Source organism: Hakea prostrata, chromosome 1, assembly GCF_041222555.1.
Source record: "Hakea prostrata isolate BN-2017 chromosome 1, UWA_Hpros_2, whole genome shotgun sequence".
Classification (NCBI taxonomy): domain Eukaryota; kingdom Viridiplantae; phylum Streptophyta; class Magnoliopsida; order Proteales; family Proteaceae; genus Hakea; species Hakea prostrata.
This window is the reverse complement of record NC_142600.1, coordinates 8,419,397-8,433,610: the sequence shown is the minus strand read 5'-3', so window position 1 is coordinate 8,433,610 and position 14,214 is coordinate 8,419,397. Positions and strand designations below refer to the sequence as shown.

General features: G+C 38.4%; 1 protein-coding gene and 1 non-coding gene across 5 annotated transcripts; one reads left to right on the top strand and one right to left on the bottom strand.

The window, feature by feature from the left end:
- Positions 1 to 12: 12 nt before the first annotated feature.
- On the top strand, positions 13 to 13,133 carry ABO1 (IKI3 family protein; the record flags this gene model as incomplete). 4 transcript variants are annotated; one of them, XR_016174148.1, is given in 7 exon segments in its annotated part: positions 13 to 29; positions 4,208 to 4,535; positions 6,390 to 9,492; positions 10,808 to 10,906; positions 11,006 to 11,324; positions 12,157 to 12,264; positions 12,374 to 13,133. XR_016174148.1 is itself a non-coding variant. In XM_089160278.1 (6 exon segments), coding segments are annotated over 5 exon segments (3,863 nt in total), but the record flags the coding sequence as incomplete, so codon positions are not given.
- Positions 13,134 to 13,174: 41 nt separating this feature from the next.
- On the bottom strand, positions 13,175 to 13,246 carry TRNAC-GCA (transfer RNA cysteine (anticodon GCA)). The gene has a single exon. It is a non-coding gene; the product is annotated as a tRNA-Cys (tRNA).
- Positions 13,247 to 14,214: the final 968 nt, after the last annotated feature.

Sequence of the window (14,214 nt, the reverse complement as noted above, 5' to 3'; positions counted from 1 at the left end):
AACTTCCTTTGTAACTTCCTTTGTACCAGGTAGGCTTTCACTGCCACTGTCCAGAGATAATGATTTGTTTCTTTATGGTAGAATACTTGCGATGTCTGCCTCTAGTTGCGAGTAGATTGGAGTTGTTTTCTAGTGCTACTTATTTGTTTTTGGGTTACTCATGCCGTTGTGATTACCTCACTGTAGATCTTTCTGATCAATCGTTATGCGATAAAAATTCCCATTACTGTTGTTGTTGATGTTGAATGAGTACGGTTTCAATTTCTCATGCTTCAAGCCAAATTTGCCTGATAAAAAATTGTGTACATCGGGGTTTTACTGAGGAGCGTTCATCTTCAGAACAGTTAAGAGGATGAACAGGGGAGAAGAAGAGTTAAACGTTCATTTAGTTTCAACTATTGGTTGGGTTTGTAACTAGGTTCTATATTGAGACTTCAAGTTCGACTGGGATATCATGGTTTCACAAGAAACCGAGGCGAAGCTGATATGGTTTCAACATAGTCGATAGCTTCGCAAGTTTCGACCTGAACCCCCCATTTATATTCACATATACCCTTTGAAACTTGACGAAACATGAGAGTTTTGACATGGACTTGATTATTATTTGCGTTCAAGTATATTTTCATAAACAAGTAGATAACCCAGAGTCTAAAAACTAAATTCCAAAAGGTATACATAGTCAACCCCTTGTTTGGAATCAAAACTGGATTTCCGTGGTAGGTGAAATCTTCAACTATCTAATGTTGGGATTTTTCCCCCATGAATCTTAATATGGTAATGCATTGTTAAACAACAAAGGAGCCGTAAAAGAAGCATTTTTTTATGCTTGTAAACATATTTTTCATTCAGAGCAATTTTGACAGCATTCTTACACAAGAAATAAGGTTGACAAGAATGTAATTTTTAAGTTAAGAATCAATTTTAAGCAATGTTAGACTTGTTGAAAGGCAACAACATCGTTATGAATAAAATATATTTGCCCATTGTTGTTGATGATTGATTTGATTGAGTAGATATTGCTCTAATTGGCTCTATGACGGATATGTATGTAAATTGGAGTTGCCAAGCTTGTAACGGGAAAGCCAATGAATAGTTACTTTACAAAGATGAAATAGTTGTCACCATCAGTGGTGCATCAATAATAAAGGTGCTTAATCTTTATCCTTTATGGGTTTGTTTTAGGACTTGGAAAACCCAAATCGTTAATACTCAAGAACTAGGAGTAGATATACAACAGGAAGAGATGATACCTAATTGGATGTAGATCATGGTTCCTTATAATCGATGAGATATTTCAAGTTATATACATAGATGTACTGGTGTTGCTATTGGGTGATCAAATGATACTTCACATTGTAACAATGGATATAGTTTCAATTCCCCCCCCCCCCCCCAATATTCTTGTAGATTTTGAATTCATGCATCTTTCACTTTGTATGTCTTGGAGAATGAACCTTTAGCTTGGAAGGTTCATATTCCATTTGCAACTATCCTTCTTGATATATTGTACCTTGACTTCTCCATCAAATACAAGTTATTATTTTTTAAATTTATAATTTATGTTGAAGACTTGCCAACACATGCATATGCACACAACAGTGTAGTGTTTCGGTTGTGATGTGTTTGAATTTCTGTAAGTTTCCTATCTGAAGTCCACTTGGATAAAGCTGTGGGCATGGTTGTCATGGCTTCCTGGGGGAAATAAAGCTGAGGCAGCAAGATGTCCCCTAGAGGACTAAGTCAACCCCAAATGCCTAGGCACTGGTGTAGCGGCTGGATGCCTAGGTGATGCCTTGACAACTATCGTTGTTCTTGTTTGTGTGTGTCTTATATCCTAGTTAGAGTTCGACTGTAGTTCACACTGTCTTCTCTCTTGTTTCTTCTGCTTTGTAGGTACTAGTTGTATAATCCTGGATTTGTACTAGACCATTAAAATGCAGTTACAACAACTACCATAATAATTCACCTTCCCAATTAAGTGGGTCAGCTTTATGTATCTCAGAAGAATGATAATATTAATAATGTAAAAATAAAGGAAGGAGTATATAACAACAATATCATGAAGCTCAACTATATAGGGCTGGTCACATGGGTCTTTGCTCCAATAGCAAACAATGAGCAAGGCCTAAGCTAAGCATGCCTTTCTTCACCACTTCTCCTATGTTTATTTTAAGCTTGCCCCTAGCCCTTCTAGTTCCCTCGATTTTAATTAGGCCACTCTTTCAAGTTGTGGTGCCAAAAGGCTTCCATCGAATATGGTGTTGCCACCTCAAATGACTCTCTCAAACAACAACAACAACAACAACAACAATAAGCCTTGTCCCAACTAAATGGGGTCGGCTACATGGATTCTTGCCCTCCAATCAGTTCTATTTGAGGCCATGCTAGATACAAGGGCTAAGCTATACATATCCTTTCTCACCACTTCTCCTAAGGTTATCTTAGGTCTACCTCTAGCTCTTCTAGTTCCTTCAATATGGATTATATCACTTCTCCGTACAGGGGCATTTATAGGTCTCCGTTGAACGTGGCCGTGCCACCTCAAACGACTTTCTCGAAGCTTATCACTTATGGGAGCAACTCCCAGACCAACTCTAATATGATCATTTCTTATCTTATCCATCCTAGTTTTGCCACTCTCTCAATGTTTCTCATAAATCAGAACTATTTCTCACCCAGTTCTAATAAGGTCATTGCTTACTTTTTCCTTATTCATGAACATCCATCTCATGTTAAAGCTTTAAAAGGACTTGCCGATCACACATTGCCCTACAGGCACTTCCCCCACTTCAAGAAGCTAGTTTTTAGGGTTAGGTTGCAAAAGGGGTTTAGGGTTAGGTTGCAAAAAGCTGCAAGGTGGATTGATTCTAGGGCTAGGTGGGGTGGATATGTGGGTGAGAAAGACTACTGTTATTCTCTATGTGTTTCTTGTCACTCAAAACATTAAGAGAGGAAGACAACATTATATTTACGGTTGGGGAACAGAAAAATCTTGTGGAAAAAGAAGCATTACCAGCTGCCCTTAATTTTGGGTGGACCCCATTGACATTTATGTTCTGAAATCTGCCACCACTTTGCTTAGTCAACTGTATTTAAGGTACCAACCAGAACAGAACACTGTTGTAGACTTCATAGCATTTGTTGAAAGCTCTTCTTTAAATGCTGTTAGTATGTGGCGTGCATTCAAAATTTCAAACACCATTTTAAGGTTAGGTTTCATTTTATTGAATAAGGTGTGTAAAAGGGGCTGTAACCAGTATAGAGAGCTCCCATATTTAGCAGGGACTGGGGAGGTTCAAAATATATGCAGCATTACCCCTATTTTCAGCAATTAAATGAGGTGTGGTATGTTAAACAGTGTTCTTATAGGTTGACTATTATGGAAGTTAATGTCAACCGAATACAATTTTTGCATCAGTGGCATTTACCAGCTGCATTGTTGCATGAGATTTTGATGTGATACAATGGGGGCTCATTTGGAGTTTTTGAAGTGCTGTAAGTGTTATTGCGCTTTGCAAACAGGTTCTATTTTGTCCTTGGAGGCTATTTTGTCCAAGGTTGTATCTTATTTACGATAATCTGAATGAAATTTTATGTAAGTGTGGAGTTACAATACATGTATATAAGCCGAAAATGATTTATGTAGAGGTCTGCTGAGATACAGCTGTAGAAACTAGAAAGGCCTCAAGCACAAATCCATACAAAAAGATGGGGGGGCCCCATGACAAAAAGAGTTGAACCCTTAGTATCTACCTTTTCTTTTTCTGTATTTACATGTTACATTTTCTCTTCCTAGTATAAGTAGTTTAGAGACTGTATACCAAACATAAGCCCTGCTACCATCCATCAGTCGCACCATTCAAATCTTGGTGCTTGTTTACGTTACTTCGTTAATTTTGATTAGAAATCTTCCTCTGCGTCCATTAGTTAATTGTATGGTTCCCTCATCAATCCATGCCCATGCCTAAAGGCCCTAAAGTAAGGTCTGTTTTCTTTGGCTTGGTCAAGATTTTAGGGTTTGAGACTAAAACCTAAGTATAATCCATACTTAAGAGAATTCAGTGTCGCAATGCTTGTATTTTTTATCAATGTCATGTATTTTTCCGTTTTGAATTCACAAACCCCTCCCCCACCCTCCCCCATTTTTCTCTTTTTCTCTCTTCAAATCTTCCCTTTTCAATTTAATGCTGTTTGCTACTTTTACCAGAAGGGAAAGCTATGGAACAAGGATCTGTTGCCCTTGGAAAATGACCCTGTGGATCTGGAACCTGGGGATAATATTATATCTTTGGATTACCTAATGGAGAAAGAGGCTCTGCTAATTGGAACTTCTAATGGTTATCTGTTGCTGCATGCTGGGGATGGGAGTCCCTCTGAAGTTGTTGGTCAGGTGGAGGGTGGTGTCAAATGTATTGCTCCTAGTCCAGATGGAGGTCTTATTGCTGTAGTAACTGGTTTTGGCAAGTTACTGGTTATGACTCATGATTGGGATTTGTTGTATGAGACCACTATTGATGATGCAGATGTTGACGTACGTAAGGACTTCTATCCCTAATTCTCTATTTCTTCATTTTTAGATATGCATGCAGATAATGATCTTATAGTTCAAGTCATATTTTCATTTCTGATAGTGGTATACGTGGATCGGATGGGAACCTGTGGTAACTTTAGTACTCTGCTATGCTAAACATGTCAAATTAGGATTTATTATTAAAACCTACATAGGGAATCAAAACTAATTTTTTAAATGGTTTACAAAGTAGATACCACTGATCATTCTGTGATATTCTCTTAGTGGAGACCACCTGCTATTTGATTTGAAAGATTTTTCGCAAAATATTCCAGATAAATAAGTGCATTTCAGTTGGTGGTCCATGCCTTGTCAGATGGGAAGGATCTTCCCACTGGAATCCATACAACCATGGTTCATTACAGGTCTCACTGGAGCAATGTAAAGGAGGGAGGAATGGAATGGTTTCTCTGTGGAATATAAGATTTTAGGGGTAACGAAATCTTTATGCCTTATTTCTAGGATGGATGCTGATTGGAATGTGTGCAACAAATAAAAGGGAGGTGTGAGAATTTTTTATTGGTTTGGCTTTCTGCCCGTCTACTGCAAAAGGTCCTCAATGTTGCCTTGTGCCAATCAGACCTTTTGCACTCCTGTCCCTTGTTAGGAAACTACCTAGTTACTGCCAAGGTAGTGACCAGACCTCTAGTATCCCATTCCTAGGATGGGGACCACCTGGTTGCTTCTGCGGTAGCAACTAAAACCCTTTCCTATTGTGGAGAAAGCTTTCTTCTACAAATTTTTATAAGAGAGAGTTTTTGTAAACTTAAAATACAAATACCTCTATGGTGGGTTTATGTGCAAAACTCTTAACAAGGCAGCTATACAAAACAAAGCTTCTATAACTTCATTCCTTCTTTTCAGCTCACTCCTGCAATGTTCAATTGGTATAAGTAATTGACAGGATTAGGTTGGTTGAGAGTAACCAAGCTCTCATTTATAGGTAAAATTCATAATAGCCAATTTCTTTTTAGCGTTTTATGAATGTTGTGCTTGAGATGATTGGCTGCCTAATGGTCCAGTCAGTCATTATGACTTGTGCCATTAGAGCCCAATCACTCGTTTAGCATAGCGGCTTAATCAGCCAGTCATCTGTTTGTAGATTTATGATATATGATGCTCTCATAGGTTCTACTGAATAGTGATGCATCTTACATTTGGTCTACCATCTGTTCCTTCTGGTTGATCATCCACACAAGTTTGCTAAAGGTGGCTCAGCCAAGTTGCCGATGACCGCTTCTTACAGCCAGATGACTGCCTACTCCGATTAGTCACTAAAGAGTGTCAGCTTGTCTCCAATGAAATTGGTTGACTTCCTTAGTATTTTGGGTGATTAATTATGCAATTTTAAGGACTTCTCGGCTGTTGGAATCATTACATAGGATTACATGAAGAATTACAAGATTGATTTTAATTTTAATCCTATATCTTCTTGAAACTCAATCTCAATCATATTAATCCTTTGATTTCTTGTTACTTTGTGCCAACTCATGAATCCACCAACTGTTGAATTTCTGTGGCTGGTGAAGCTTCTATGCTGTAGCCATGGTTTTAAAATATGTTTCTCCTTTAGATCTTTCTTGGTGCTTGATGAAGCCTAGATGTTCAACATGAGCTTGTGGGAGTATTTCAACCCTCACAGTTGTAGACTCAATAACCACCCTGACCAATTCCAATCCATCACCAAGTTGTCTGTGTGTTAAACCATCACTTATGTAACCATGTTCTACTTCTCCAGAACTTAGCATTTGGAAAATGCAATATCCTGATTCTTTCCAACTTAGTTTCCCGTTTTATCTTGTGATTATTATGAATTCAGGTGAGGCAACTGGTTCTACTATTTATCGATCTGAAATTTCCCTTTCCTGGCGAGGAGATGGAAAATACTTTGCCACTCTAAGTGAGTTGTTGGGTTCTTCTAGTTCACAAAAAAAGCTTCGGATTTGGGATCGGGATTCTGGGGCATTGCATGCGGTTACGGAATCAAAAGCCTTCATGGGAGCAGCTTTAGATTGGATGCCAAGTGGGGCAAAAGTGGCAGCTGCCTTTGACAGAAAGACTGATAATAAGGGCCCCTTAATTGTTTTTTTCGAGAGAAATGGGTTAGAAAGAAGCTCATTTAGCATCAGTGAGCTAACGGATGCAACAATAGAAGAACTAAAGTGGAATTGCAGCTCAGATCTTCTTGGTGCTGTTGTCAGATGTGAAAGATATGATGCCATCAAAATCTGGTCTTTCAGCAACAATCATTGGTATCTGAAACAGGAAATAAGATATCCTAAGAGTGACAGGGTGAAATTCATGTGGGATCCTATGAAGCCATTGCATCTGATCTCTTGGTCTGTTGGTGGCAAGATTACAACCTACAGCTTTATCTGGATTACTGCCATCACGGCGAATTCAATTGCACTGGTTATTGATAATTCCAATGTGAAAATAACCCCCCTGGCTTTATCACTCATGCCACCTCCCATGTATTTATTCAACCTGAAATTTCCCACTGCAGTTCGTGATATCGCTTTCTATTCAAAATCCCTCAAGAACCAGATGGCAGCATGTTTGTCGAATGGTAGCTTGTGTATTGTGGAGTTTCCTGCTTCTGACACTTGGGAAGAGTTGGAAGGGAAAGAGTTCTTTGTTGAAACTTCTTCCGATGTGGCATTTGGGTCATTGAAGCATCTCATTTGGTTGGATTCACATATTCTTCTTGGTGTTTCTTACTATGAAACAGGTGATACTTATGATGCCTGTCTGGTGACATCTTCCAGTGAGAATGAACTTACTAGTTGCAAGGAAAAGTACTTGACTGGGTACTCTTTGCAGGAGATTGAGCTTGTATGCTCTGAGGATTGTGTCCCAGGTTTAGTGGCTTCCTCAGGTTGGCGTGCAAAAGTTTCTTGTCAACTCTCCCTAGAAGGACCAGTGGTTGCCATTGTCCCAAATCCTGCTAAGAGAGGTTCAGCCTTTGTTCAGTTAGAAGGAGGAAGAATTGTTGAATATACTTCAAAATTGGGCATCACTGGGGTACCTCCAGAGTCATACCGTCAGAAGCTTGATGGCAGTGTAGGGTTCTCTTCATCCTGCCCTTGGATGCACGTAGCTTCTGTCTATGATAATGGAGTAATGAAACCTTTGCCTTTTGGTCTTGATGATAATGGCAGGCTACATATTAGTGGCCAGATATTATGCAACAATTGCAGTGGTTTCTCATTTTACTCGAACTCTGCTGATCAAATGATCACACACTTGATTCTCACAACCAAACAGGATTTACTTTTCATTGTTAACATTGATGACATTTTGCATGGAAATCCAGAAGCAAAATATGAAAACTTCATCAAAGTTGGCATCAGAATCAAAGAAGAAAATCGAGACTGTATAAATATTTGGGAAAGAGGTGCCAAGTTGGTTGGTGTCCTCCATGGAGATGCAGCTGGTGTTATATTACAAACAACCCGTGGAAACCTAGAATGCATATATCCAAGAAAATTAGTCCTGGCATCAATTGTTAATGCTCTGGTCGAAAGGCGTTTCAGAGATGCTTTTCTTATGGTTAGGAGGCACCGGATTGATTTCAATATAATTGTTGACCACTGTGGTTGGCAAAACTTTCTTCAGTATGCTAATGAATTCGTCAAGCAGGTGAAGGATTTGGGTTATGTAACTGAGTTTGTTTGCTCTGTAAAGAATGAAAATGTTACAGACAAGCTGTACAGGAATATTATATCCCTTCCTTATCCTAAGGCCATGGGAGATGTACAAGCTGCAAACGTCGAAGGATTTTATGGAAAGAGCAAGATCTCTTCAATCCTGCAGGCAATACGGGAGGCTTTAGAGGATCAGGTCCCGGAAAGTTCTGCAAAGGAGCTTTGCATATTGACCACATTGGCTCGCAGTGAACCCCCTGCTATGGAGGAAGCCCTGAAGAGGATAAAGATGGTCCGCGAAATGGAACTACAAGGGGTTGACAATCCTAGCAGAAAATCTTATCCTTCTGCAGAAGAAGCTATAAAGCATCTGTTGTGGTTGACAAATTCTGAAGCTGTTTATGAAGCTGCATTAGGCCTTTATGATCTGAATCTTGCAGCTATTGTGGCATTGAACTCTCAAAAGGACCCAAAGGAGTTCCTACCTTTTCTGCAGGGACTGGAGCATATGCCACCCCTAATTATGAAGTATCAAATTGATCTTAGACTGCAGCGATATGAGAGTGCCCTTAAAAATATAGTCTCAGCAGGAGATGTTTATTATGAAGATAGCATAAACCTCATGAAAAATAATCCTCAACTTTTTCCACTTGGAATTCAACTGGTTACTGATCCTTTCAGAAAGTCCCAAGTCCTTGAAGCCTGGGGTGATCATCTCTATGGTGATAAATGCTTTGAGGATGCTGCTACAGCTTATTTGTGCTGTTCCTCTTTAGAGAAGGCTCTAAAGGCATATCGTGCTTGTGGTCAATGGAAAGGGGTGCTTACGGTGGCTGGCTTCCTCAAACTGGGGAAGGAAGAGGTTCTACGACTGGCAAACGAACTCTGTGAAGAACTGCAAGCCTTAGGGAGGCCAGCAGAAGCTGCTAAAATTGCTCTTGAATATTGTAATGATGTTGCTGGTGGAATCCAGTTTCTTATCAGTGCACGGGAATGGGAGGAGGCATTGAGGATTGGGTTCTTCCACAGGAGAGACGATTTGATCTCAGAGGTGAAGTGTGCAGCTCTGGAATGTGCTGGAATACTGATTTCTGAATATGAGGATGGACTGGAGAAGGTGGGGAAGTACTTAGCACGCTACTTAGCTGTTCGACAGAGAAGACTACTGCTTGCAGCAAAGCTTCAGGCGGAGGACCGCTCAATGGATGGTGCTGATGATGAAACTGCTTCAGATACTAGCAGTAATTTCAGTGGAATGAGTGCCTACACCACTGGGTATGTGTTGCACGGCTTTGCAACTTACTTCTTTTGCATGTGTTTGCGGCTTTGGTATTTGCTTCTGAATAAATGGTCTTCTAATGTTGTGCCAATGTACACACAAAAAAGAAAAATCCATTTCCTTCAATTATTTGATAATTTTTAGTTTCTCTTTGGTTTGATTGTCAGGCTATAGCTTGTATAGGTGCTGATTTATGGTTAGATTTGTCTAATGAAGGATTAGTCTTATCTGCATCTTTTAAGCTTGAAGACCTTAATCCTATGAATATCTATGTAATCATCTTCTGGGCCAAAAATAAAAAATAAAAAATAAAATAAAAATACAGATCTATGATATCCTTATCATTTCTTTTGACTGCTCTATGTTTCCCTTGCATGGTTTTAAGATCACTTCCTACTGGTATTGTGGAGATTGGTGTTCACGATTTAATATCATAATAGACAGTTATATTGTTGATTCAAATTAAGGCATATGTGTATAATGTTTTTCATCTTGCTTTTTTATGGCAGTATTTTCTAATTGCATATCTGTTTTATGCATCTAATTTTCTCATTTTACTGGAAAGGCTGTACGTCTATTTATTGTTGTAACTTACCACCTATTTGTTTGTGCTCTAAAACATGTGTTTATTCCATGAAGTGTACGGGGGATGTTTATGCGTTCCAAGTTGCAAAATCTGCCTTTACTTTTATGTGCAATTTGAATTTCTTTGATATTTTTTGTGTCTGACGCATAGGCAAATCCTAAGCTAAAGACAGGTTGGAATGTGAAAGGCATGGCGTTAGCATAGGTGGACAAAGTGTTGCCTTGGGCATAGTGGCGAGGTTTTGATGTAGGCTTGATACCACATTCATCAACAAAATTGGATAATATAACTTTTTTGAAAATAATCATTAGCTTAGATGCTATACACAAATTACAGCGTATGAGATGCACTGAAATAATCTGGCCCTTTGCCCATATTTGATTGTCCTGTTCCAACCCCCCTCCCTTCCAAACACGCATGCACGCACACTAATGAAGCTATGTCCACCTTTGTTTATTTTTTATTATTAAATATATAATAATAAAATAAACTGGAAGTTGCTTTCTCTAGGCTGAAGTTTCCATCTTATATTACTGAGTCATTTTGGTGCTCATCTTTATTTGCTTCTGTGTTTTTTTAAGATAGCAATGATTGTTCACTTGATGCCTATTACATACATCACCTTTGTTTTCTTTAACTTTCTGTATTTTGAAACTATTTTATTACAAGTTCCCTTTTTTCTTAAAATAGACCTTGACAGAATATCCATGCCACTTACTAAACAGGACAAGGAGGGGTTCAACCGCTTCCACAAGCTCAACTACAGCTAGCAAGTCACGTCAAATGAGGCATCAGAAGAAAGGAGGAAAAATCCGTGCTGGAAGGTACTTATGAATATTTATTTCATGCTTCCTTTCTCTTTTGCTGCTTGCTTCTGTATGAATATGGGATTAATAGTTTCTGGTGTTTTTTGAGCATTGCAGCCCTGGTGAGGAGATGGCTCTGGTGGAACACTTAAAGGGCATGTCCCTAACTGCTGGTGCACAGCATGAGCTTAAATCCCTCTTGGTTGCCCTTGTGATGCTTGGCAATGAAGAAACTGCGAGGAAGCTGCAACGTATAGGGGATAGCTTTCAATTATCTCAACGGGCAGCTGTCCGACTAGCGGAAGATACAATCTCTAATGACAATGTAGATGAGAAAAGGCATACATTGGAACATTACATTCAAAAAGTGAGAGGTGAACAGCCTTGTTTGGAAGCTATATCATGGCAATCAAAAGTCCTGCTTTCTTCTTAACTGGTAAAGTTCTACATTCTCCAATCTTATCTGTCCGAGTTAGTTATACGAGCCTTAGATAATACTAAGATAAGTGTACTTACAAGCACGTAGGGTATTTGGTAGAGATGGATATACGCATGTTAATAATGCTGCTATATAAAAGGTACATGACCTTTGTGTACCATGGTGTTACACATCGGTGATGGGTCATGTACTCAAAGGTACATTTTTTTTTTAATAATGTTTCTCTTTTGGTTTTTTCCCCTTTTCCTTTGCAGCTTGAGTATCAAGCAACCCAATCACAGGTTGATTTGGTCCTATTTTTCTGTCTGTAATTAGATTTTGTTTACTAAAATCTGGGTTTTCCCCTTTAATTGTGAGGCTCCTTTGTAAGGGGGAGAGCTGCATATTCTCTTCTATTATTTGTCTTTTTTGGTTCTTTTAATTTACCTGGTGTTACAGCATGGGCTTGGTTAAATTACCTGGAATCTACAGTCTGCGTAGGCTGTCATGTAATTAGATGAGGTTCTACAGCATATGAATTGTGAGCCCAGGGGATTTATACATTTTTTTTCTAAATCCTAGTGCTTGGTGTCTATCGCCTGGCTCTGTACCTCCTGTCATTACCAATCTTGGAAAAAAACAATGGAGTTGTCTTCCAGAGTATATTTCCCTGATGTTCACCCTCAATTTATTCCATGTTGATCATGAAATGCTTCTAGATTTAGCATTTGAAAGAGCATGGGTGCTGTCCTAGATTCAGAAGGCTTATGGAGCAAGATTCTTATACCTCTTTGCGTATTTGTGTTCGCTTGATTTGTATCACTTAGTAATCATTTTACTGGTGAAACAGGCACTTTGTTTGTTTTTTGAGGGTGGCCTGTAGGGAGCACGGAAGGTGATTCTGTTAGGAGGTACGGTCCAGATTACATCGAGTTCTAACGTCTCTTTGTCCCTTCAGGTGTATTTTGTGCGTGAACTTTAGTTGTAGTTACATTTTTAGCCGGCAAGAATACTTTCATTAAATTTTCCTTATAGCAATCTGTTTATTATACTTAATTTCTACACAGGAACCCAAGATGAAAGAGGGAGGGTCTCCAGAATTGGTGAGCCCTGAGGGTGAACTGCTTCAATAATTCTTTTTGGCGGTGCATGAAGAAGGGCTGGTGTTTCTCTGTATCAGTGGTATTACCGTTTTGGAAGCTCCTCATTGAAGAGTTTAATTTAAAAAGCAGTTCTCTGTGGAGCTTATGATTTTGTAACCCATTATTAGCGGGGTTTCTTCCCTCCTCCCCTGGATAATTTTGAAACAGTTCGTTGTGCTTTAGTGAATTTTAATGGATTATCTCTAACCATGTAACTAATTCAATTACAAAAGCTTAGCCAATTTTTTGGTTAATTTTTCACGGAAACTGAAACTGTTCACTGAAACCGTAAAAAACCCATGCATTTGCTTGAGAAGAGAGTTGGATCAATATCACATCAACCAGATAGTGTGGGAAGGAAATTTTTTAAGTGTCAAACTTGAGCTGAACTCTGGGTAGGTCGATTAAATTCGACATGCTCAACCCAGATCAAATCAAATACTAATGAATTGAGATTGATGGTATGGTAATTGACTGTATCGGACCAGTTGAATCTATCAAGAATCTGTTTAGGTACCAGGTTTTCAGAAGCTTTGTATGGAAAAAATAAAGAGCCATGTATGCATCGTAAAGTTGAAGCTGTGCTGAACTCTTTAGAATAGAAAGAAAAGGAAAACGATCAATCAAGTTCACGCCATTGAATGAAGCCATATTTCCATGTTGGACTCTCAAGCCGGAACAAGAAGACACCACGCATAAAAGAATTGCAGGGAATTATGAAAAAATAGGGCCCAACCGGGTTCGAACCGGTGACCTCTTGATCTGCAGTCAAATGCTCTACCACTGAGCTATGGACCCTTGGTGTGTTATTTAATTTGAATTTTTTTAATAAATAAATCATAAGATAAATTAAAGTTGAAGTGCATTTTTTCTTATTTTTGGATAATCAAATTTGAAGTGTATCACCTCAATGTTTTATGGCAAGTATATATGTAAGATGTTTTATGATTATCATTCTTTCAAAATTTTGATTCTCCCTAAAGATTGACATACGGTTACCATTAAGATGAGGAACCATGAGGTATCTCTTCATAATACTTTCAGTATAACTTGTGTCTTTCTCTCAACCTAATTCTGAGTCATATTAGATAAGCATTGTGGTTGCTTGAACCCTCACATAACTTACATATGTTCTCTTGGAGACATGAAATACCTGTCCTTGTACCAAGGCTAATGGACTGGAAAAAGGATAAAGTTAGCTCCTTTTCAGCTTTAATTAGAGTGAAATGGTAGTTGGAATCTTTAATGTTTTCTAATGTATGATGGAGAATTGAAACTCAATTTGGAATCCATTTATGTTTATGAAAAATTAATACACTTCTATGGCTTGAGAAGGCTCGATTGACTTCAAAACATTTCAATTTCATAACTTCTTAGCCGAAACCCACCTCACTTCCATGTGGGGCTTGGCTAAGACACCAAAGATTTTCAAATATCAATAACAAGATCTTAAATACACACCATTGTAGGGTTGCTTGGTTGATAAGAACAACACCTCTTAGTAAAAATTGTGGGTTCGATTGTGGGTTCGATTATGCTTGATAGTATATTGTGTAATACTAAATACCTCCATTCTTAAGAAACAAAAAAAAGAAAGAAAAATCAAACACATAAAAATGCCTATCAAACCTAATAACCTGTCACATTAATTGTTGAATGAAAGATCTCAAAAGTCTAGGATCTTAAATTAGACATTGATTGTAATAATTTTGGTAATGCATTTTTTAGCTAGCAAATGACATTAATTTATAAGACTATTTTTTGAT